Source organism: Zeus faber, assembly GCF_960531495.2.
Source record: "Zeus faber genome assembly, chromosome: 17".
NCBI classification, from domain to species: Eukaryota; Metazoa; Chordata; class Actinopteri; order Zeiformes; family Zeidae; genus Zeus; species Zeus faber.
In genome coordinates, this window is record NC_137204.1 from 18,419,753 (window position 1) to 18,445,824 (window position 26,072).

General features: G+C 41.8%; 2 protein-coding genes across 2 annotated transcripts in view; both read right to left on the reverse strand.

The window, feature by feature from the left end:
* Positions 1-19,433, reverse strand: part of aff1 (AF4/FMR2 family, member 1) — a 31,727-nt gene extending 12,294 nt beyond the window's left edge. The window contains exons 1-5 of the mRNA XM_080017429.1: positions 19,238-19,433; positions 9,111-9,231; positions 8,139-8,993; positions 1,476-1,517; positions 822-908 (exon numbers count right to left, since the gene is read on the reverse strand). Of these exons, the coding sequence (XP_079873555.1) occupies positions 822-908; positions 1,476-1,517; positions 8,139-8,993; positions 9,111-9,231; positions 19,238-19,254 (1,122 nt within the window). The 5' untranslated portion in view covers positions 19,255-19,433. The remainder of the gene's footprint in view (positions 1-821; positions 909-1,475; positions 1,518-8,138; positions 8,994-9,110; positions 9,232-19,237) is intronic.
* A 1,969-nt stretch (positions 19,434-21,402) lies between these two features.
* gsdf (gonadal somatic cell derived factor) lies at positions 21,403-25,034 on the reverse strand. Its single transcript, XM_080017491.1, has 2 exons — positions 24,716-25,034; positions 21,403-24,586 (listed from the first exon to the last, which is right to left on the reverse strand). The coding sequence occupies exons 1-2, from the start codon at positions 24,939-24,941 to the stop codon at positions 24,222-24,224; spliced, it is 591 nt and encodes a 196-aa protein (XP_079873617.1). The 5' UTR covers positions 24,942-25,034; the 3' UTR covers positions 21,403-24,221.
* Positions 25,035-26,072: the final 1,038 nt, after the last annotated feature.

The window sequence follows — 26,072 nt, forward strand, 5'->3', positions numbered from 1 at the left end:
TCTCCTTCTTCCCATTTTACCTCAGCAATGCAGCGTTACACCTCGGTGGATAATAAAGTACTGCTGTGCTCAGTGTGTTGTGTATCAGCGGATGTTGAGTGAGAGGAGAGGGAGGGTTTACAGAATCACAGGTCGTAGCATCTGGTGCTTTCCGGGGGATGTAGTTAAAATGCCCAATAAATGTACGCTATTGTTTTGTATTGATTGATTTCCACACACACACACACACACACACACACACACACACACACACACACACACACACACACACACACACACACACACACACACACACACACACACACACACACACACACACACACACACACACACACACACACACTCACACACACACTCACACACACACTCTTTACGTCATTTCAGCTAGCATTTCGTACCGGTGTATTTTGATTAAGAACTGTGTAGTTGGTAACCAAAATGCGTGCAGGTTGGCAGGTCTGCCAGACCTAGGAATTTGGTAACAGGAAGACAAAACATTAAATCAAGGGGGCAATTGCACAAATCCAATTACAGACTCTCCTACAAAAACAAATCATGTTTTGTCACCATGAAAGCCACTGCTGTAAATGGAAAGTTTAGATAAATGGTCATCGGACAGGGACAGGACTGACCATCAATCCAGGCACCAACATATTGCTTTCAGTTCTTTCTGTAATTTGGGTGACCAGATGAGATTTTCAATGATACTGTAAATGTTGCACTCCAGCATTCAATTGGCTGTGTTCTATGGCTCACGAGAAAGAAGCAAATGAAAACAAAGGTGAGTGATTGTTAAAATCACTGCGACCCCACACACTTACCTTGGCTGTAAAGGAAGATTTGGATGGGACAGCAGTACTAGGAGTTTCGATTTTTGTCAGTAGAGGGGGCCATGTGTGGGTCATTTCCTGAAAGAGAACATAATATGTGTTGAACCCCATTTTGAGTGAAAAATTCCAAACATCGAGTCTAACATCAAGTGACACAAATGCGCAGTAGTTTATTCCTGTCATTTCAAGGGGCATTATCCCACTTGAACAATGTGGCATAATGATTAAAGATGAGAAACATCTGCTAATATTTCTCATACATTCAAAAATAAACGCTCAAGGCCTATTTATATTGCGACGCCCCCTTTGTCATTTCAATGAAACTTTTGCGATTGTGCGAATTAAAAGGCACTACTTGGTAGGATCGCATTTATCCTAAGCCACAGGAAAAAGTCAAATAAATGTTCAGTTCATTGAAATATGAATGCCTACATTCATTAAAACAGTGGAGGGTAAGTGGAAAATTAATGGAATATCCTCTGTTACAGTACTCATAGTACCAACCATAAGCAAAACGTTTGGATGAAGGGTTCCAGCGTACAGTATTTATATTCTGCCCAATGTGACTAAGTGACTTCCTTAGACAATTCTAATTGCAACATGGCATGACCAAATGCAAAATAAAGGCTTTGTAGAACAACTCACCCTCAGAATGTCTTCCACACAACGGCCTTCATTGGATCTTGTCTGCAGAAAAAATATCAATTACTTGGGAAAATTCTATCTAAGTGGATAAAAAAATAAATTATTTTATACTGAGAAAGTCAAAGCATCTAAAGGGCCCATGATTTTTGCATAAAAAGGTTAAATCCGTTGAGAAGAAACCAGCACATTAAAAAGCTTTTGTATGCAAGATGGCCTTGAAGTTATTTAAGAGATATCTTGAAACACTTAACTTCTAAAGCAATTTCATTATATCAACTTTTAAATGAAGTTATTAATAATAATCACAATCATCTAAAATGCTACAACACAAACAACAAAAAAGTGTAAGTTATGTCTTAAGAATAACGGTTTCCTTCTATGAGAAGCTATTGGGTGTACGCGGGAGCTTAATCTTTGTCCGTTTTTAAGACCGTTTCTAGACATAACAGCTCTCCAAGATTGCAATTCATCAACCTCAACACAGCTACAGATTGTTTGAAAGAACATGAGTTACAACAAAACACAGACACACTTCTTCTACACAACCGTTCTGCCAGCCGCCCTTTACTGTCGATGAATTAAACATTTCGCTTCAAAATTAAAAACACATTACCCAGAGAAAAAAACATTAGCTGTTAGATATGATTTGAGTGCAAATGCAAAATGAAAAGAAACATTGCATATTAACATGTAGAGTGTTTGAGAACTATTGACAGTTTAGTACACGGTTACAATAACTTTAACATGGTATGCCACAAAGCATGAGAAAAATCCTTTGCCAAAAAGAGCCAACTTGGCTTTATATCTATTTAATTTTATATCTATGTTCCTTATTACTTTTCCCCTCAGTGATCAGAGTTTGAGATGAAATGGAATAATCAGGGCACCAGAGCTGTTATGTAATTTGGTGACAAAGCTCATTTATTGTTCAGGAAGGCCTAGGGCCTTCAACTCTCAGAGGCAACCGAGGTTGTGCACATGTATGGGCATATCAACGTTATGACAGGGGTTTGGAAGGAGTTAATCTGTGTAAATTGATAAGAACTACAAAAAGAGATGAATTGGATGGTGATTATAAACTCGCATGAAAAAGAATAAATCAGGAGTTAAAATAAATAAAAATATCTGTTTTAGATTAACATCTACCTAAAATTGTGAACTTTGTGACATTTGTCTACCTTTAGCCTTTATGCTTTCAAGTTATCTATCTATACTACACCAAGAACGTGCCATGGACAGACACCATCCATTTTAAGAAAATCGACATCGGCCGATGCCTGCGCTCACGAGAACGATAAACAAAAAAAATTCTGTAGACTAGTTGTCAAAAATATCAATTTTTGGATACATATTCTGATTATTTGAAATGGTTTCAATACTCTTCCCCGCACTATCGATATACCTGCAGCAGCTGCGCTTCCTCGCTCTCTCTTCTCTCCGACAGCGAGTCGACACACACCGCTGCAGCGCCCACATAGCCCAGCCTCCTCTCAGCTCACAGTGCTGTCTTCTTTTCACTCAGCTCATTCGCTCCGATTTGTTATGGTGTTAACTCAATCAAGATGGCCAGTGCAGATCCTCCGCAACCGGTTTTGGTTGACGAACAAAACAGCAGGAGTGTTGTTTGGAAATACTTTGCATTCGAGGCAAAGCGTAAACCTAACCCAGAGAATGAGGTTTTTTGTTTTTTTTGTTTGTTTTTTTTTTTATTCCTCCAGACAGCGCTGCACCATGTGTGCGTTCATGGCGGTTTTCCTGTGTTTTTATTTTAGATCTATTTATTTTAGTGTTTCCAACTTGTATGAAATAAAAAAATAATCAACTCAACTGCGTTAAGGGACTGTCCCATTCCACCCAGTTACAAAATAAAAAAATAAAAAACACTGGCCGTCCTGGCCGTTTTTGTGTAAATACTTAACTTGTTAATAATAAATCCTCCCATTTAGTTCATACATTTTTAGTTGAAATAAGTGCACTGCAGACAGAGTGCAGATTTACTTAAGCAAACAGAGACAATAACATTAGTGTTCTATAAATGTTAATTTAAGTTCAGCAATCTTCTGTCTCATTTGTTGTTAAATTATTGTATTTTATCGGATGCAAAAAAAAAAAAACCAAAAAAACCCAACATTATATCAGCATTATATATCAGCCACACTGTTCTCTAAATATCTGCATCGGCCAGTGAAAAAACCATATCGGTCGACCACTAATCCACCTGATATGTTATCCAAAGTAAGGCACCATCTTCTTCTCTTCTTCTATCCAAAACATTAGCTTACTTAAAAACGCGAGTCACATAAGTAGGTCTATACAAACCAGCTAACTAAACTTAGAGCTATGTGATAGTAGCCACACCTGACTTTCCAAGCTTTTAACATTTTGGCCCGACTTATTTCAGCCTTGGCTAAGCAAAAGTGAGTGGGCTTGATTTGTTATGAAAAGGGTATCCAGATGTCAAGATTATAGTAACCTACTCACATTTCTTCTTCTGCATGTGAAAAATGATTCATGTTCATTTCTTCTCAGCAAGACACACCCTTTTCAAAGCTCTAAATACCTTCTGGCACACATTCCTGCACAAACCAGTTACTGTAACATTTACCAACTTTGTCTGAGAAGTCATGGTATAATAACAGTGCTTTCAACAGTGCACGTTGGCTTCACAGAGCAACACTGTCGAGCACATGGTTTTGAGATATCTTCCGTAATAACACCTCATCTCAAAACCTTATAAAAACATTTTTGGGTTCTTCAATAAGTAAGTTACTTTTTGAAATTAGTTGTGTTGAGAAAACAATTGTCTTTACCTTGTGCAGTCCTGCTGCAAGAAAAGCTCCCAAGAGAGTCTAGGTTGAAAACCTACTATCTCCTGGTGGGAGTTGTAGTGTGTGTGTTTACAGACACTGGGCTCCTGACCATGACAGTGAGTGCGTGTGTGGGCGACTCGCTCAAAGCCAAGTGCAAAGCCGCACTAAACACACGCCCAATCTTGGAGCATTTGAGTGTCTTGCTGTTTTAACCTTGTCACTTGTTGCCCCTAGATTCAAGGGGAGGAGTTTTACTTTTTTTTTTTTTTTTTTTTTTAAATATAGCTCCACCTCGTGCCTGATTGGACCAGACAGGCTAGCATTCGCTACCCAGGCGCATCAATGAGCCTTGGGCATCCATGACCCCGTCACCAGTTTCCTTCCTTGGACCACTTTTGGTGGGTACTAACTACTGCATACCAGGAACAGCCCACAGGACCTGTGATGCTCTGATCTAGTCATCTAGTCATCACATCAGCCCTTGTCAAAGTCGCTCAGATCCTTACTCTTGCCCATTTTTCCTTTGGAGCGCTGGAACCATGTAAGTGCAGTTTAACATGTTCTGAAATTGGAGTGGAGAGGGAGAGAGGGGAAGCAAGGGAGGGGGGGGTGGAGGCTCTCGTCCTCTCCGCTCAGTGCTGTCGAGTAACCACTTGTGATTGGAGTTCCCTTCCCTGCTCTATATGCAAATTTTGTGATTATAATATAGCAATATATAATATATTCTCATAGAGAAAGATTTCGATTTATTTTATTTCATTAGCTTCTTACTTGTATGGAAAATGAAAAATGTAAACCTAACTCAGAAAATTTGACCCCCCCCCTTCTCCTCCAGACAGCGGTTCACCGGTTGCCGACTCCCGTGCCTGTGTTTTCATGTTAGGTCTATTTATTATTATTAATCCCACAATAAACTTGCCATTCATTGATCAAGACAAAGTAGGGGTTGGTGGATGCTTCAAAACATATGTCGTGAAAAACGTCATGGTTTCCTTATTGACGAGACCAAACAATCACAGAATATCCTACATTCTGTTCTTATCAGAACACAGATTGCAGCTGCAAAACAAACTGGTGGGTTCTTATAACACAAACACTACAATTGTTAATGTAATGGTCATTAGGCAGACACAAAGTGTAGGCCCAAACCCTTAACAGGAATGTAGGGTACACTAATTACAGTAAACAAATTGAAATGAAATTCTTGTTTTACGGAATATAACTACATTACTTGAATTTTATCTTAAAATGTATTTTGAAGTATAGAGTATACTAGTGTTTTCATAGATACATTTACAAATGGTGCTGAATTTAGAGGAAGTTTCCTATAGATTTAAACATCCACCAGCCAAATAAGTTGCGTAGTTAATTTTATTTTTGGATAAACTAAGAATTGACTAAATTGCAGGCCCTTTATGAAAAGGTCTGAATGCAAAACAGCTGCAGCTCAAGGCGAGTGGAAACAGCATGATCAGCCCATAAAATGTTGTGTTGTAAACGACAACAATGTGTCTTAAGAATTATAAAATCTGCTGACTTTTTGTTGGAATTGGGCTTCCTATACCAAACCCTAATGAAACCAGTAACATAATGAGATGGTGAGATCCTTCAGATCTTTCGATTCTGTGTACTAGGTGGAAATTGCGAGTGAGGCGCTTACTTTGCCTGAGTATAAGTTTGTCATTTGTAATTATAGGAATAATATAAACATCACATTTTTGGGAGAAGGAAAAACGAAAAATCATTTTTATTTTGACTGTTGACTGCATGACCTGCAGGCCCTCGGCCCTGCTATGGCAGAGCTGCACTGCTGAGTAGATAAGCATGTAGTCTGTTAGGACTAATCCAGTTCAGAATAATTGGGTAGTGACTCATTCTCCCTTCACTCTCCACCGTCCTCACCAAAACTCTTTTCCACAGCTCAACTGCACAAAGGCCTGCATATGACAACATATGCAGAGGCCTTTTGGTATGCGGCTTTCAAAACCTAAAAAAGGTGCCTCTGCAAAACATGCACGACCACAGCAACCTTAAATGTACATGTAGGAGAGCTTTTGTATTTATAACTATTAACTATTGTAGTTGAATAATTAATTGAATTTACACATTTAAAGCAAAGTAGGATAACTGATTGCAGCATGCATTGTTTTCCAGTTTTAAAGCGCAATTCCTAGCCAAGCAGCGCATGGTAGTTCTTGTTATTGTATATGATGATCTTGATGAAGTCCTGATCGCACAATGGTGGCACTAGTGGTTATCAGTGTTTCCAACACAAACATTATTTTAAGAAAAGTAAGACTTTTTTTTTTTCCTCTCTTAATAGCTACACTATATATTAGACCCATTAAATGGAATTTTTAAATGCCAGTTTCTAAAAAAAAAAAAAGCTGCATTTCTGAAACAATTGGTTGATGATTTACATTATATCAGTTGATTACAAATCCTGTTTAGTCTGCCATTTGTGCAATCGTACAAAAAAGCAAGTTCTTACTCTGAATGTGAACCTACTTTAAAAACAGGAAACGTGACTCTCATTAAGCTTTTTATCAAATCTTAACTTGGCAATAAATACTGCTTTCAAGCACTGGCATTTTAAAGATCATGTATCAAGTAAAGGAAAATAATTAGCATCAACTAAAACCACTGCATAGCATTGCGCTGTCTTGGTTCTGTGATTGCTGTAGCTCAATCCCACAGGGCCTTTTTATTGATATAGTTTACACCAAAATCAGCAGGTATACCCAGGTTTTGATTTTTTAACGCTGCAAACCTGCTACAATAGGCGATTGGCATGAAATGGCGTTCTTTTTCTTTCCTTCCTGGTGTGTCACTTTGGACGTCAAGAACACGCCACTAGAGGGCCGTGCTATGGTTCCAGTGCGATTAGGGGGGGAAAAAAACAACAACTTGGTTCGGATATTCCTGTCCATTTATGCGGCAACGTCCGGAAAACCAATGCGTGTCGTGCAGGTAAAGGGGCCAAAATTAGAGCGTCTACCCAGGTGTCGCGTTTACATCAGAGCCGATCAGAGCTCGAGCCCGATAAAAACCTGAGCTGTTTGAGAATGTGTGTGTGAGAAACTGATTTCTGAAAATGTTCCGCTTTAAAGTTTCTGAAGAGATCAAGAGAAGAGATTCAGGTGCTGTGATGCTGAAATGATCTCAGTTATAACTGTGTTTTTGCCTCTCTCAATCAGAATACTGTATATTGCGTTCCATCTTCACTTACACTGGAATGGATATAGGCAAATGTTTGATAATGGATCAACATTCTCTACCTTCTCAGCTATCCAAGAAGTCAGAACCATACATGTATGCCTTCTCATTGGCGTCAAAAATGTTGTAAATTATGCAAGTCGGTATTGCAGTTCAAAATTAAAATATGTGACAAGTCTTTGTTTCGAGCAGTAAGGTGTAATGTTTCTATGAAATATCAACATTATGTTAGCTCTGGTGTTTGTCTCATTGTGTTCCAGATAGTCATTGGTCAGACTCGAGCGTTTCGAGTGAACCTGAAACGGTGTGGAAAACAAATTCCAATTTTAAGATCAAATTATGAACTTTAAAGTTGAATATTAACAACGTTGGCAACATTAACAACCTTGATGTTTAACAAGTGGCCATTATATACTGGGTATCAACTCTAACGTGTAGGGTTATGGACTAAAGACAGAAGACACAAGGAAACCCAACACAACAGGCTGTGCGTTCAGGTGCCATGCTTGCAATAAATGGTTATAAAGAAAACTCCTTTCCACTAAATTCTCCAGGAATACCATAGTTTTCATAGGAAAACATGCTTTAGACAACAAACACATATGGACTATATCAGCAAATATCAATACAGGCTCACCTCGAGAAACTGTGGCAATATCTTCAATTTTTCCAGGTGCGATTTGTTGTTTATTTTGTCTTGAAGGGGTTCGTATGGTTCTGGTGAAGGCTTAAGCTCAGGTGACTCACTGACCACCTGGTCCTGACCATCCATAGGCCGTACATAGGCTGTGGGCTTTTGAGTTATTTGTAAACCGGCAGTCTTTGAGGCTAAAAGAGGAGGGAAGGTTTGGGGGGGTTTGATGGCCTGTGGCAAATATAAATCTTTAGGCGGCTTTTGGGGGTCCGACTGGGTGACTTCCACAGCCTTGCTTGGAGACACAGCTATGTGGTCGGAAGACCCTTGATGCTGGTGCTTCTCAAAGTTATTTTCTGTGTGTTGGGCCTCAGGGTCGTCACAGTTGCTGGAATGTAAAGAGGCCTGGGTCCCAGCTTCCGGAGACAGAGAAGTGAGCAACTCGGGAAGGCTAGTAAATTCCATCATGTCCAAAAAGTCTTCACCGTCCTGTTGTTGGGGTGAAGCCCGAGACTGCCGCTCTTGGTCGTGATCAGAAGAAGGTCGGGAACCTGTGACTGCGCCCTGGTGATAGAGGACATCAGACGTAGGCAAGGGCTGAGAGCAGAAAGTGCTGCTGCTACATGACTTTGTCTGTATGTTTGTCGACGTGCAGGGGGTGTTATTGTGGAACGGCGGGCTGTTGGATTTGCTTGCTGGAGCAGATTGGCTGTGATCCAACTGTGAGACGTCTGCATCTTTGGAAGTGGACAAAAGGTCCTTGACAAAGTTGCTTGAGTTTAAATCGGGGTTGTGGTCGTCTTCATAACTACCTAAGATCTTTTGAATGCGGCAGGACAGAACATCCCATTTGCTCGTCTGAAAAAGAGGCAGAAAGCGGAGAAGTCAAAGGTTAACATCCAGTGTTGGCGGTGAAGGCTAAACAGAGTGGCTGATAATTGAGACTGAGGATTTTAAGCATAGACGCATCCTCACCTTGTGGGGTTTCCCAAAGAGAGGCGCATTCTCAGGGTTCAATTTCTTCTCGTGGCTGGTCTCCTGATTTCTCTGCTCCCAAGCTTGAATCCGTAGGAGGTTCCTTTCTTCACTGTACAAGCTGTGGCACATTAAAACGAGTGATGAGTGAATGCTATATGTTTACAGAATATTATTTGATGAAGATATACAGGGACCAAGACATTTAATCATACACCGAGATAATGTGGAATATCACAGCGTGAACTCGCCCCGATGCCTTCTGGTGGGGAAGGTTTTCCTCCAACATGACAAAAATATATTTCTAATTATGTGTTTAAGCAAACTTCACAGGTAGCTGCCCTTCCCAATCATTAATAGATCTATAGCCTACTGAAACATTTTGTTGTTGAGTTTTGCCACAACAGTAAGTAAATGATTTTTCATAAGAATTACAAAATTTTGCAAAGAAGCCGGTGTAATGGCTTGCTGCACTTTTCCAAAGGCATTATGAACACACACCCCCCCCCCCCCCCCACATCCTGGAACAAAAAAAAACTTAAATTGTTAACAGCCTACTGTTAAAAAATGTTTTTGTTTTTTTTATAACAAAAATATGTTATCCTTCTGAAAAATAAAACGTTATATAACATTAGAAGACACTAACTGAAAATTTACTGCTTATCAGGACATGGACAATTTATTAAACATCTGATTACAGATAGGAACTATCTACCCAGAGAGGTACAACAGTCCTGTCCACAGGGAGAACATTGTCGGCACAATGCATCTGCAGACAAGAGTAATTATAGACAGACGCCTTGAGGTTACCGTTGATTTTCACATCTGTTCTCTTTAGTCCCTAGAGGACGCAGAAACCAGAGTAGGCGTTAAATCATTTATTACGTCTTGCCTAATGTTATACAGAAAAATAGCTTGTTTTTAAATTTATCAAATAATGTGTTAGAATAGCTGGGAATACGTCATAACAGTATAAAACATTTTTTGTCTTCTTTTATAAAACCTATTGTGTTCTTCCCAAATTACAGTTGTGGTCAACTGACATAACCCGAAGGGATCCTTCCATGGCAACAGGTGAAGATGCTGAGAACTGACACTATACGCCATACAGTAAAGCATCTGCTGATTAATCACATATGGTGCCATTTGGCCTGGGAATTAAGTAAACAAATAGGGAATCAGAGATCCCATGCACCTGAACGTCACTTAGCCTGTCTAAACCTTTTAAAAGGCCATCTACCATTTAAAAACCATCATTATTTAACTGCGGTAATTTGCTGAAAATTAAACGCTCATGCCCTTTTGCTGCATTTCAAATCAGTGTCATTCATTCTGTGTGCCAGTTCTGTAGTGAGTGACTTAATACCAGTTTTGCAGCTTCACAGTTTTCTCCTCAAATTGAGACGCTTGAGTCAATTTATTAATTGCCTCTGTCCATATTGAATAATTAAAATCTAAATGATGTGCTATCAGAGCTATATTTACTGTTTTGCTACAGGATTTAGTACCCGCACCAACCGGTTTTTCACACTCTATCCAGATGACAGCCATTGTCGCTGCCCTAAAACGACCCTCATCTAGTATTGCCGACAACAACTCCAACTCCGAGGACACACTCTATCCTCTGTAGAGCTTTATTAACAATGGTGTTCCGCCTATTTTCTAGATCTTAATGGAGAGAAAACAATAAATGGCCATTGACTTCAAACATGCCATCCCTACTGCAACATTATCATGGGGGCAAGACAATAGGAAGAGTGGAACAATACAAATACCTGGCTACTTCCACTTCAGACAAATCAGGAAGCGCAATGACAGTCAGGGCTATTTGCCCTCGAACTCAGGATACGGAATTATAATCATTCACTGCTCTTTTGACACCTATTAAGTCAGTCTTGACTGGTGGTAGAAATAGTATCACGATAATTTCTCATGTTGATGCAATATGTATCACAATATATAGTTTGACAATGCTACCTTATTGTTTAAGATTATCCTGATGACTGAAGCCTGAATAAACCAGAGGGTTCATTTATAATTTAGAGTGAAGACATTTTATTTTACTAAAAAAAGAACATCCAAATAAACAAGTACACACGTCTGTGCAAAGAAAGGCCTTAATGTGAACTCAGCGCTCCCAAAAATCCGGATCTTTTCTCGGGAAAACTGAATTATGCGCAGAAAATTTAAGAAGCCACGGAATCAAAAATATCTTCACCGCAGAGGGGCAGAGCTTTTCACATGCAGTTTCCGACTCTCCGATTAGTTGTTGTTTGATGGATTCAGTGTAAAGGAGGCTTAATGAACGCATCCCGCTGTCTATGTTGCATGCCAGAGTTCTTTTGTCTGTATAGAGTAGTACTGTGGGGCCGATGCTGTTGCAACCATTTTAGAAAGATGTTTTTGCATCCACCTGCAAATGGCCATAAGCCAGGCAAATTGTCAAAAGAAGTTTGAGCGGGTCCAGCACTACACAACAGCTGGAGAGATGTACTGCTGTCTGAATGAGTTAACCAGCAAAGCAAGCAAGTGAAGACTACATTCATTGCAACTAAAAATACCTCTGTAACAACACACAAATATATACAACAGTTGGTGCTTATTACAGTGTTCTTCAACCACTGTGCTCAGCACACTGCTGTGCTCTTGGAGCTCGCCAGGTGCACGGGGGAAAATGTTCAAAATCCAGTTAAAAACAAATAAATAATTTAAATTAGCTCTTGGGTTGCAAGCTCAAATTGCAAAGCTATACTAATTGACCAGTTCCAGCCCAAAGAACAGCTCTGCCTTCATCAGAACAAGCTTAAGTTTCACACTGAAAGTGAGAACATCCTTCCTTCCTTACCAAATGCCATTATAAGCTGTGGGTCAAAATATGTCCCACTACTCCTGTGTAGCTCATGCTTTACACGACAAGCGCTAGCATTGTCCTTTGGGTCTGGACGATCAGTGTCCGCAGCGACTGTGTGGAGGGGCATCAGCTTGTCACAAACCAGCACCAACCAGTTTCCATTATCTGGTAATTGCAGGTTTTTGTCCGGGAGAATCTGTTGAAGTCCGACATATTTAAATCACTCCAGTCATAATGTCCAGTGAAAATAATTCCCTCTAAGCACAATTTGATTTAGTGCCGGGCAATAAAACAATAACGATAATTATTGCCATATTTTTTTCCTTGATGTCCAAATAATATAGACTCCATCATTTCGATAAAAAAATAAATAAATCTGCAAATCTGTACATTTTCGCGTTCGGCAAGGTGTAACGGAAAGCCAATCAGTTTGGACAATCTGTAGCGGCCCTTTCTCCTCTAACCAATCACATTTGTCGATATAGAAATAAGCCCCGCCCCCTCCCCGCAGCGTCAAACTGATGAGAAGCAGAAAGATGATGTATCCTTGACAACAGGGACACATACATCCATAGTTTGCAGTTTTTTGGGATATTTCAGTTCCGACCCAAAACAGACGGTAAATAGCCATTGTACCGTAAAACATAACACCACAATCTTCTTTATTTAAACCTACTTGCCATGTTTATTTTGTTTTTATCAAAATTTTATTTAGGTGAAATGTTAACGCAGCTGCACTTGGTACTTATTGTTCACAAATGAATATTTGATTTCAAGTCGTAATATTTATTAATAAAATAGCGTCGATGGGACGTTAAAATAACTGATGGGACTCATTAAAAATCAAAATGCCTTCATGCTTTCTTTATATAGCATACTTATCAATTGTTTTTAACAGATAATATTTGACCGGAATCTCTCCCATTTGTTCGGGCCATTGAAATCTTCCAGGACACGTGGATTGGCGGATTGAATTTTTTTCTAATGGAAACTCTGGCACCAACGAGAACATTCATCAATTACTCGTTCCGTCTAAACTATTACAGTAAAACCCCCTTCTGGCTGGGCTTCCCACCTGTGCCATCAGAGCTTGACGGTGTGTGCATAATACTGCAGCCCGTTTGGTGTTCAGCCAACCCAAATTCTCCCATGTCATCCCTCTCTTCACTCGCTAGGACAATTCATGGGCAATAACTTTTAGAAGTGGTTGCGAAGTAAATAAGTGCATTCCCCACCCAGTGTCAGGGTTTTCAGTATCCATCTCTTCAGGTTACACCTGGAACCCACCTGTGCACCCTTATTAAAAACAAAAATAAACTTAATACGATTCTAATAATAAAATTGACTTAGACTCAGGTACAGCCGGTTTGACTACTAATGCCTAATGCTAAAAGTCTCTTAGCACAAAAGTATTTTGTGTGCAAAATTACAATGTAATGCAACTTTTTGAGTAAGGCCAAAACTACTTGAAAAGTATAGATGCTAATTCTTACAACAGAAAGTTAACAACAAAATTCTCAATTCAGCTCCACAGTACACAGAAGCACTATCCCCTTTCTGATTAGTCTGAACCCTAAGAGGGAGCGTATTTTCATATTACTGTAGTCACTGAGTGGGAGGAGTTTTCATTTTGAGCACATTGTTTCACAATATTTACCGTCCACTGGGAAACTTCGCCAAATAAAACAAACCCAAAATTGGATATATAAAGAGGCAAATGAGGTAAACATGCTGCATTGGATAAAACATAACTAGAAAAAAGCAGGTTCAGCTTGTGCTCATCAAATCACAATATGAAATTGATCATTTGTCAGAGCCCATTAAGCCTGCCATACTCCTTCACAGAAATCCATTGCTGGGAAGGACGACTTTAGCAATTCCTGTGACCTATGCTATACCCCCTGGGAGAACCCCACACTCCCCGTTACCCGCCGCCAAAAGGACCGGTGCGCGCACTGGAATATCCATGCTGCCGGTGATACATGTGGCTTCTACTGTAGTGTTCGGTCGCTCATGAACGATCAGATTATTTTGAACAGCTCAAAATACTTTTTTTCAAGTTTTACAGTTAGGGTTCCTGTGTCTTCGTGACGTCAAACGTGACACATCAGAAAAAAAACGTAATTTCTCCTGGGAAAGGTGTCAATCGCATTTTTTTTTTTGGTGTGGAAATGGTTTTTAAGCATTATGGATGGATACTCTAGTCTACTGTAACACTAAAAAAAGAGCTATCTTAAGAGCAAGTGAAGGGTTTGTTGCCAGCAGGCCACCACATGGAGGATGCCATGATAGATTCAGGCAGTCAGTGTTTCATGAATGTCTATATTTGAACAGGCCATCTATTTCAACACAGCCAAAACAGCTCTGACCCATCGAGGCCTTGGCTCCACAAGACCTCTGAAGGTGTCCTGTGGTATCTGGCACAAAGACGTTAGCAGTATTTCCTTTCAGTCCTTTAATACTGTTTTTAGGCCTAAATAAGCATGTTTACCTGGGATGTTTTTAACCCTGGTAAACCCGCTAATTTAGGTGATTGACACCTTTCCCATTGCCAGAAGAAATGCATTTTTTTTTTCCTGGCATCACATTCGACGTCACAAACACGCCGAGTAAAGGGGCGTGTCATGATTCCGGTGTGATTGGGAACAAAACAGTAGAGGAGACCGCAACTAATATGACATAAAACTGTAAAACTCGGAAAAAATGTTTGCGCATGTCAAAAGAATCTGATTGTTTGTGAGCGACCCAACACAACAGTAGAATGGGTGCATGTGCGCACCGTCCTTCTGCAACGGGGCGTGCAGACACTACTCCGGTTCAGAGATCGCCTTGGGACGGTGCTGAAGTGGCTCGGAGCCGGGCAGGGAGCGTGGGGTTCTCCCCTGTGCTCCCCACGGAGCAGTCCCTACACTCACAACAAAGTGGCCAAAATTAGCGGGTCAACCTGGGTGTCCTGTTTACATCAGAGCCCATCAGAGCTGGAGCCGATTAAAATCTGTCTATTGCAGGGTCATTTGACCCAGGACAAACATTTTTCCTTTCCCACTGAGGACAAATGCCAGATGTTAGCGGGTGCAACCGGGTTTTTGGTGCAGTGGGAAAGGGGGAATTAGTTGCAAGGTTGTGCCCCCATGGATAGAGCTTGCTGTTCCAGTGCACCCCACACTCCATCGGATTGAGATCTGTGGAATTTGGAGGCCAAGTCAACACCTTGAACAATTTGTCATGTCCGTTAAACCATTATTGCAGTGTGGCAGGGTGCATGATCCTGCTGAGAGAGGCCACTGCCATTAGGGTAGTGTTGCCATGAAGGTATACGGTATAAGGTGTACTTGGTCTGCAACAATGTTAAGGTAGGTGGTACGTGTCAAAGTAAGCTCCACATGAATGCCAGGATCCAAGGTTTCCCAGCAGAACATAGCCCAGAGCGTCACACTGCCTCCGCTGGCTTGCCTTCTTCCCATAGTGCATCCTGGTGCCATCTCTTCTCCGGGTGAACCACGTACACACACCCGGCCATCCACATGATGTAAAAGAAAACGTGATTCATCAGACCAGGCCACCTTCTTCAATTGCTCCATGGTCCAGTTCTGACTCTCAAATGCCTATTGTAGGCGCTTTCGGCGGTAGACAGGGGTCAGCATGGGCACTGTGACTAGTCTGCGGCTACGCAGCAAGCTGCGATGCACTGTGTTGTCACCTTTCTATCATAGCAGCATTAATGTTTTGGGATGCTCTGACCCAGCTCTCTAGCCATCACAATTTGCCCTTGTCATTGTCTAAGTCGTTCAGATCCTTACGCTTGCCCATTTTTCCTGCTTCCAACATAACAACTTTAAGAACTGACTGTTCACTTGCTGCCTAATATATCCCACCTCTTGACAGGTTGCCATTGGAACAAGATGAGCAATGTTATTCACTTCACCGGTCAGTGGTTTTAATGTTGTGGCTGATTGGTGTATTTGTACTAGTGCTAGGGTATTGCTGGTCCATAAATTATATGTAATATCTCAAATTTATATTTCCAACGCTTGAAGGCAGCACAGTAGCATTTCCGATAGGCCTTAGATGCAGTGGTGCTACTTTTAGGGAAAACAATAAATAAATAAAATCCCTCGCAACTTGGAAAAACAAATGCTGTTGCACATCGCTGGCAGTGCTGCTGCTAGTGCTCACAAACATATCACTTATCTTCATGAAAGTTGTAGAAACAGTTAAGTGAGGAACTTGACGAACTTGGTCATGAATCCACCTGTTCACATGCTCCCGTTGACTGCTGGGATTTGTGTGTGTGTGTGTGTGGGGGGGGGGGGGGGGGGGGTTGGAGATTTGCGTTGTCAGCCCTTTTGAGAAGGAGGGCTGGTGCATAATCAAAGTGGGCTGGCGACACAGATCTCTCTGGCTCTTCCAGCCCACAGAGCGACCGGCCCACCGGGATTTGTCGCGGTGCTCCCAATGGCCAGGCCGACTATGCCAGTTTGCCATGTTTTTGTTGTATGTCTTTCTGGTCTGGTCGTGTGGGGTCGAAATGGGTGAGAGGTGGGTGGTGGTAGTTGGTAGCATGCCCAGTCTCAAATGTCACTGCGCACCACTGACGCATACACGTAGTTAATGAAATGTACATGCCTACAACCCCCACCACCAACCTATAAAAATTAAAAATAGACACAGCCAGCCCATTGGCTGTTCTAGAAGTTATGCTTTACTGCCACAAAATAGCATGCTGGTACCATCTTTTGCCACATAATTGTTTGATATCTGTGAGCGGCTTGAAGAGAAGTAGAAAAAAAAAGTCTGCAAGCAATGTTTGGCCAGTGTCAAATCCCACATCCATTAATATATGAGGCTGATCTAAAGTAGTGCACAAATCCTCCATGCCTCCTCCTTTAAGAGAACTTCTCCTTTGTTGTGGCTCGGACCTTTTTCCCCACCAATACAGTAATTAGAGAAGCACTGTAGTGTAAACTCAATGAGAGAGAAAGGATGAAAATGAAAATACACCTACTGGGTGCTTTTTTTGGTACATGACCATTTTTGTCATGAACTATATTCCATGCAAGTGTGTGTGAAATGATCCCTTTGTTGTTTCCTGTATGCATGACAGGAAATAAAACAAACCAAAATTGTGTGCAATTCAATTTAATCTGCAATTTAACCCAAATGTACCCTTGATAAGTCTAGTATAGATATAGAAAATGTAGTCTGAATAGTTTGATGAATTGTCATACAAAATAGAGCCCTTCTAGATGAACACACGTTTTGCTCTGCAACAATAAACAAAGCTACAGTAGTTCTGCCTGCACAGCAAGCACAATGGAACAGCTTGTTCAAATGATCAAAAAACAAATAAACGGGAAAAAAAAAACCATGGAAATCTCAAGCAACCGTTTTTCAGATTTAGTTAAAAAGCAGTGCCAGTTGACTATTAAAGTAATTGATTATACTCTATCAGATATAATTTGTGCCTGTGGGTGAGAAAAATAATAGCGTGTTTCGCTGTTATTTAATTTTTTTGGGAGGGGGGGTACAAATGCCTCATAATTAAAAAAAATGTCTTTGTGGTTTTGTTTTTTGCAAAAAAATAAAAAATAAATAAATATAATAATAATAATAATAATAATAAATAAAAAAGGCCAAAGTGTTCAAGTTCGGCCTACAATCCCAAGTAGTGTATTCACAGAAGTCAAACTATACTTCTACTCTAAATCTACCGTTGCTATTGTGGACCTTTAACACTTGAATTGCAGCCTAATCCGTGGTAAACATTGACAGCAACATGATAAGAGTTTAATTTTTAAGTGGACCATTCAGCCAGTTAAAGATCTACAATAAAAGTGTACGAAGTGTATCACTCTAGATGATGAGGTTTTCTGTCCCTGTCGAGGGAGAGTATAAGGCCCTCTCATCTTAGGTACATTTTATTAATTAATAAGAAATGTGTCAATGTGTGAAACAGGAGGATGAAAAATGGAAAACAATTGAGTGGAAACATTGATGATTACTCATTGACTTAGGGTTTGATCATCAACATGATTATCTTCCTGATGATCAAACCCTAAGTCATATGAGCTTAACAAAGTCAACATTGTAATCAAATGTAATTTATTGTAAAGTCAAAACAGCAAACCACTCCTATTTGTACGCCATTTAACGAAACAATATTTTCTTAAAATGCAGTTTATAAACCTCTGGGGAACGGGAGGCGGGAGTGGTACACAACAATGTCTACGTCCAGAGGTTCGGATGAGCAGAAAGGGAAATGAGAATGTGGGAGTAATTCCACTCAGTCTCAAGGGGGGGGAAAAAAACGACAACAACAACACATTTTAGGAGTGTTTAGTTATGCTCCACGGCTTGAGATAATGAATACATTTCCTCGTTTCAACTACAGGCAGACAGAAAAAAAAAAAAATGTAATTAAGATGTTAGACCCAGTCTCTTTAAAAGTATTTTCCAAACTATGAGCCCAAAACTCTCAATTGAGTGGTTTGAGCATGGCTTTCCTCCAGTTCAATCCAAATAATACATGCAGCTCAAGTTATAGGAGAGTATAAACAGCAGGTCTAAAATCCTAGTTGTTATTGGAGGCAATCACAGGTATCAGACTCAGTCATATGTAAAAACATTTAAGATTATTATTATTATTATTATATAGGTGGTTTCATTTTAATTTACAAATATAAGTCCTGTTGTTGTTTTTAACTAAGGTAGTTGAGTAAAACGTATAGAGAATAGCTTTGACATGTAGTGGACTAAAAAGTAGAGATACTTTAAAATGTAGTGGACTAAGATGTATGTAAATATTTACTTTCAAGTGGAGAGTATTGTGTAAAGTGTAGACCTTTTCTGGTAGTAGAGCAAAAAGTAGAGATATTTGCTCTGGAATGAAGTGGGATCAAAACATCGCTAGAAATCTGGAAGGTAGTCGTGTAAACGCACAGATGTTCACTTTTAAAAGTGCTGGAGTAGAAGCCGAGAGTCTCCACAATTGACTATACTTAATAACGCACCGATAGCTGGGAAAACGTACTTGGGTAAAAACTCGGAAAGAAAAGGGGGGGGGGGGGGGAGCAGCATGACATGCCCCGAACACAGCGGCATTCCAGCCGCTTCCTCTCCGCCGAGCTGGCCGCATCCCACCGCACTAACTCAGCTGACAGCCTTCACGTAAACAGGCTGGGTTTAAAGGGAGCTAACGGCTAACGTGCCCGGGGGGGTGGGGTGGGGAGTGGAGGGCTAGCAGCCAGCTGGCCGCCGCCCGCCGCGGTGCGCCTACCTTGGATGGGATGCCATGCCGTGCCGCGGCTCCCCGGACCCGAGCTGGTTGTCGTGCGGTTAGGAAACGAGACGGCCCGTCGATCACATTCTCAACAGCTGGGTCCGTGTGTTTGATTGAACTCCCGCTCCGCGACGCGCCGCTCCGCTCCGCGCCTCGCAGCGGACCACACTGCGTGCGCGGTGGGAGAGGGAGCCTTCTTCTGGCTCGCCCGCCGGACTGTTCCACCTGGCGCCCTCTCCGCGGGGGTGGCCGCTCTCGCCAGCCCCGATCCGCGTCGCGTCGCTCTCGCCAGACCCCGCCGGGTCGCGCTGTCGCGTTTGCTCGCGGGGTCGCCCGGCGGTGGTCTCGGGGCCGTCGCCGTGTTTTCGTCGCACAACGGGCGGTGTGCGGTTCGCGCGCGCCGCCTCCCCCCCCCCCCCCCTCCTCTGCGCGAACAACGTGGTGGAATCCGCGTCGTCTCCTATTTTGGAGCCGTTTTTCGCCGCGCGTTGGCGTGTGGACGGGTCGGCGGTGCAAGCGCCGCGGCGCGTCGTCGGACGAGTCGCTCGGCGAGACGATCCGACCGTTTGGTGCCGCGGGGTGGGGGGGGGGTGGTAATGACGCACGGTAGCGGTGAGCGCGTCAGAAGCGTCGGTGGACTCCCGAGTCGCGCGGGTTTAATCCGGTCGGAGTGTGCGCCGGGGCGGAAGGAGACGCCGAGAGTCGCCATCGCACAAAACATGCTCAACTTCTCGTCCAAAAGGGATTTGTTTCGGTGGAATGTGCAGGTCTCTAAAACGGTCGCGCCCGATATGAATCATGCCAAATGCGTTTGGTCTTTTCTTTTTTTTTTTTTTTTTGCCTTGCGCTTTAATTTTGTTCTTAATAATTATTTCCAGTCTGCGCGTCGAAGATTACAATTTACAACCAGTGAACTGATTTTTTTTTTTTGGGGGGGGGGTGTATTTATTGATTTTCTTTCGGAAAGCTTGTCGCAATAGTCTGTGCGTTCCCTCCGCTCGCAGCTCGAATCACTGCAGAGTTTGGCCGCAGAGCGTTTATAACGCGTTGCAATTAAAGGTGCGGTGTGCTGCCTTTGGCGGCATCTGGTGGTGAGGTTGCAGGATCGCAACCAAACGGCAAACCCCTCCCACAGCAACATGGCGGCCTCCGTGGAAGAGACGGTGGCCGCGAAAGTTGCGAAAAACGCGAGTCCCCTCTCCGGAGCCAGGGGGTTTGGGGGTGACCACTCCTGGCCTTCCGCAGAGTAAAAGCGCACCTGCTGACCCGTAGATAAAACGGCTCGTTCTAAGGTAGCGAACACGCAACTCTATTGTGTTCGTGGGATTATTCCTGAATTAAAACTTGCTCATGGATATGATATTCCATTTCAGTTTACACGATGAAAAGTCACAAGTTATACTCGGTCTCCTACTGACAAGCCGCCTCAAAACATCACTTATTGGTACACGTGTATAATTTACAGAATAAAATTTGCAGATTTTGTGTATTTATATAAATACACGGAAGCTTGTTTATAAGAGTTAAAGAGTTATACAATATTATAAAAGAGTCAGTCGCTTTAACCAGCTGTGGGTTCTACCAATTATGCCACCTAGTACTGCAAAATACTTTCATTGGTCAAAGTTTTTCGAAAGGAAAAAATAAACCCCAGTCCATAGCTTATTGTAAAAATAAAACCAAAAAAAACAAAACATATTTTGTCTTGTTTTCTTTTTTGTCTGTTTTGTTTGTCCTTCTTGCGTTGAGCTGTCGTCAACCCTAGTTATTCCCGTTTGTCGGTTTGGAATCAACTTTCATTTGATAGAGTTAAACTGCAATTTATATTGATTCTTTTGTGAGAAATTGTTTTCGAAGCCAAAGCAGAAGCATTGGTTTATTAAACCAAAAGGCCATGCATCCACATTAGTTTCGGTTAAAAACAAAGTTGTGCCTGTCTTAGGGCCTTGCCCTGAGTCCCGGTTCTGACTCAGTTTTGGGAAAAGGTTAGTTACGGCTGCCAACACAGCACACCAGTACTGTTTATTATCAACCAATCAGAGTAATGGTACGAGACAGCTGACCTCCTGGATTAATGGATGGCTCATTGGTTGGCTTCATTGGTTTCGGACTCCTGTATTAATGCATGCAAGTAAACTTATGAAAGGCAGGAATGTGTGAAGTATTTGTGTGGATTGCCTTTATTTCCAGGTGAATACATTCACAGTATTAACCTTCCAGTGATACAGCATCCGGGCACACTGTGCTTTTCCTTTAACCAGTCAACATGCCTTATGAAGTCATTATGTCAAGGTTGGGGAAAAAAAAACCATTTGATTCTTATCATTTATATCAGCCATACATCCAGTTTTGATTACACATAAATGTGGTGTGTTTGAATATTATTCTTTCGTTTTCAATAGCCTGTTTTCTGCTACGGTCAAAGCTATAATTAATTCCATCTTACTCAACCATATACATATGCAAACACAGACAGACAGACATGCGCACGCAACCACACTCCTGTAAACACAGAAATATATTTTTGTTGATGCAAACTGCTCGGCAAAGATCAGGTCCTGTCTCTCATGCAAGAGATCCTGAAGTGTATTCAAAAGGTATTATTGAGCAAGGTTCCATTTATTATTTTTAAGGCTTTGCACACCAGGTTTTATTAATTGTGTTTTTCATGCGTAACAGAATTTTAGTCCCAATTCAATGTGAGTGTGTCTTTCTATGACTGAACGTTATGTAACCTTTCACTGTCTAGAAAAGTATGTTGGTTTATGTGGTCACCAGTAAGGGGCGCTAGAGGGTAATTCTTGTGCTCAGTACAGTTAATATGATTTCGACATTTAAAATCCATTGATTTTATAATAATGTCACAGCATTTCGTTTTATCATGGAGTGCTTACTACGCAATCAGTCATATTCAGTAACTTTGCTCTTCCAATAATTCAACCAATTTAAGAAGTATCTTTTTAGCAGTTTCAAATGTAGTTAAAAAGCATACAGAAAATATAGGGTTTTACTGTTACTGTTTCGCTATTTTTGCAATAGATTACAGAATAATTTCAAATATAAAGTCAGTATTCCAAATAAGCCACTCCAGAAGGAAAATAACCACAAACACATCACTCTCCCTGTCACCAGGTCAATTAAATGTTTAGAAAGGTTCACTGTTCACTGTAGGCAACGCAAAAAAACACCAAGAAGCTGGATGTATTATGTACTATAACATCAGGACTAGTTACATTTTATAGGACTCTTAAAAAACATTGACTGCAATATATATATATATTCTATAACAAAATGCCACCTTACAGGTGGTCTACCAGTGTAATATAAAAATCAACCATTTATCAACCATATATCAATATATATCTATATATATACATCAATAACAATAATAACACTATCTTTCGTATCAATAATCTTTCCAGTGACAAATTATAAATAAATACTTGACTCAAGGTGCACGTGAAAGGTGCATTATTATTTAGGGCAGTCTGTGCATCCAGAGTTTGCAGAAAAGAGCTTATATCCCGCTAGTCATTATAGCAGCTGGTACAAAAGATTTCTGGCAAAAATATCTTAATAATAAAGAATTAGACAAAGGCTCAAGCTTAGGAATATGATATGAGAAAATATTTTTTGAATGGTATATTTAGAGGTTAAGGCAGAACATTATCCGGGGTTCAGGTTATGTACGGTACAGAGTTTAGTGACAGCAAGTCAAGTGATGTTGTGGAGGCAATAGTATTTTTTTAAACTCTATGTTAACATTAATCAGGAAATAATATTACTGTGTTAGAGTTGGCTGGCTAGAGTTGGTCGCATCTTTTTAGTTTATTGAACTCATGGGGAGCTATGGTCAGGATTATCGACTGTAACTCCTGGAATGAGGTGTTTCAAGTCATTGGCTTGGGACTTATTTACCATCCAACACCAAGGCAGTGGAACAACATGTGGTTGTTATTTGTGGTACCAATTTCCCTATCTAGGTATATATATGCTGTAATTGTGGATTTTAATTATCATCACCAACCTTTTTATGCACTAGGCACTTGCTTTCCAAATTGCATGTCATGCAAGCCATTTTAACATTTAATCCATAGGATGAACTAGTCACTTTTTAAAAGTTACGAGTACTTGTATTTTAGTTACTAGTTGCTATTCCAACAGTTACTACTAAATATTTTCGTTATATTAGTCAAAAGTTATTAGGTACTAGTACTTATTTATTAGTAACTATTACAATTGTTCCTAGTTACTATTGCAATGTTATTAGTAAAAAATTGGACAATGTTGTGATTGAATCCTATACGATTCATGACAACACTGTCCAAATTTTAGATATCAAATATTTGCCTCTGACTGGTATGTACTCCAATTGTTACTAGTAACTACTGCAATTTTACCAGTTAAAAAATGTAATACTAGTACTTATTCATTAGTAACTTTGGCATTTTCCAGTTGTTATTAGTAACATTTTTATTTTTACTAGTGACATTTTATATTTAACTATCAACATGCTGTTTCGACTAGTAATTTCTCATGACAGGTTAAAAAAAAAGTCATTGTTACTGGTAAAACCAAAACTGTTACTTGGCAAAAATGCACTAGTCACTATAACTGGTCACTTTTACTAGTCAGTAAAAGTGACTAGTAAAAGTGAACTAGATGCTGGTAACAATCAGAATAGTGACTAGCCTGAGGTAAATATTTGATATCTGAAACAAGGAGCCCCAAAGGATCCAATGACAAAATTGTCCAAATTGTTATTAGTAACATTGCAATAGTTACTAGTAAGAACTGCAATAGTTACTAGTTTCTAATAAATAAGTACTAGTACCTCGTACATTTTGACTAGTAAAACTAAAAGGGTTAATCATAGCTGTTGGGATAGCGACTACCAACTCAAATATAATTACTAGTCACTTTTGAAAAGGTGACTAGGATTAAATGTCAAAACGCTTGCCACCCTCCTCCTGCGGGCTCTCTACCCCCCTCCCCCCTGTTGGGCCACGTTGGGACGGTGGTGCCAAAATGTAACGAGGAAGGGCGGACATTGGGGGACGCTGTAGTCCGCGGCCGCAGTCGGACCCTGCTGGGCGAGAACCTGCACGCAGAGCGACGTCCCCGCGGACCCGGCGCCGAAGTGCCGCGTGACGTCGTAGCGGAGGCCACAGCTCTCGTGGAGCAGGTCCGGGCCGGGGTGCCCGCGCAGCGGGCCCGCGACGGGGACGGTGGACCTCAGCGTCGGCTGCTCCCGTCCCGCCTCCGCGGGCAGCACCACGAACGCGTGCTGCAGGCTCTCCCCGACGTTGCACTTCAGGTCCAGCGCCCAGCAGTACTCCCCCGTCTCTGGGGAGAGAGCACGTTGCGCGACACACGCCAGTTGAGACCAAACACGGCACAGACCTTTTGGCATTTTAGCGACATTAGAGCCCGCGGGTCCACGGGAGCCTTCGCGTGGCCGGCGCGCCGCCCTACCTTCCGTGGCGTCCTTGAGCCGCACGTTGCGCGTGTCCCGGAGTTGCACTTTCCGGGCGTAGATCAGCGCCGTGCACTCCATTAGGCACTCGGTGGGCAGCGGGAGCCCGACGGGCATCTTCCTCAGGAGGTCGTCCTTCTCCCCCGTGCACTCGATCGCCGCCGCGGCCGACAGCAGCGGCGACAGAAGTCCGCAGGACAACCACACCGCGAAGTGGATCGACATCCTGCGCGTCAACAACAACAACAACAACAACAACAACAACAACAACAGCAGCAGCGTCTCTCTCCTCGTCCTGTTACTTCGCCTGAGGGAAGGAGCGGCGTGTGCTCTGCAGCCTGGCGGTCACATGGAGGGGGGGGGGCGTGGTGGGGGGGACACGCACGCTTCCACCGCCGACAACCGAGCAAAAACAATGACAAATGTCTAAAAATATAAATGAGCGGCGGGGGGGGTGGAGTTGGAGACCCTTTTCCAAGTGCGCAACAGGATTTATAGCAGTGATGGGAATAACGGAAGGGAACCGGATCTTATGGCTCCGTTCGTTTCCGAGAGCCTGTATTTTGCTCGCGCGTGCGTGTGTTTGCGTGCGTGTGTGTGTGTGTGTGCGGGTGCGTGTGTTGCCAATCTGCGTATGAGTTACACGTGAAAATAGATGATACTCTGCCCAAGTATCTTTTTACGTATATTTCGTTCATCGGAATCAGAATCAGAAATACTATGCAGTATTTTGGTCATTTAGATAATACTTGAAAGTTTCCCAATATGAATACTGTCTAAAACAAGTACTAAAGTGAGCTTTGTGCGGGACGGGTGTGACTAGATAAATGATAATAGTTAAAACTACACATCGAAATAAAAGCTCAAAGTTTCATCAAGGTGCAAGGGGGGGGGGGGGTGCATTAAACAAATAGAACTTCAGCAAATAGTACGACATAGCTGCCCGTAAAACTTGGCACAAAAAGAGAACAGCTCGTCGCCCGGCCACAGGCGATTCCCCGCGTTCCTATGAAACAGCCGTTCAAAAGACTCGGATCGTTCAAAAGAACCGGCTCGCCCGTGAACCAGACTCGCTCTCGCCGCCTGACGCGCACACGTTGGAACACCGCGCGGGCAGCTGCGGAACCGCCGCTTTGGAAACCTTACAAGCTTTGCACACACCAGAATAGAACGAATCGGATGGACGCTGGAAACAAAACACATTCAAACCCGGTGCGTGCATTCGTGATATTTATTCTAAAACACGTAAGTCGACGTTCATGGCGTTACAATAAACGATGCGCAACAGCGCAATTACATAACATTTCACATTCCATATCAAATGCGTCGTTTTGTATATGAATGTGAGGAAGACTT

Excerpts from the sequence above, each read along its gene's own strand:
- gsdf (XM_080017491.1), bottom strand. The coding sequence starts at position 24,941 with ATGTCGATCCACTTCGCGGTGTGGTTGTCCTGCGGACTTCTGTCGCCG. Across the intron at positions 24,587-24,715 it reads GCTCAAGGACGCCACGGAAG|AGACGGGGGAGTACTGCTGG; the intron begins GTAGGGCGGCGC and ends CTCTCTCCCCAG.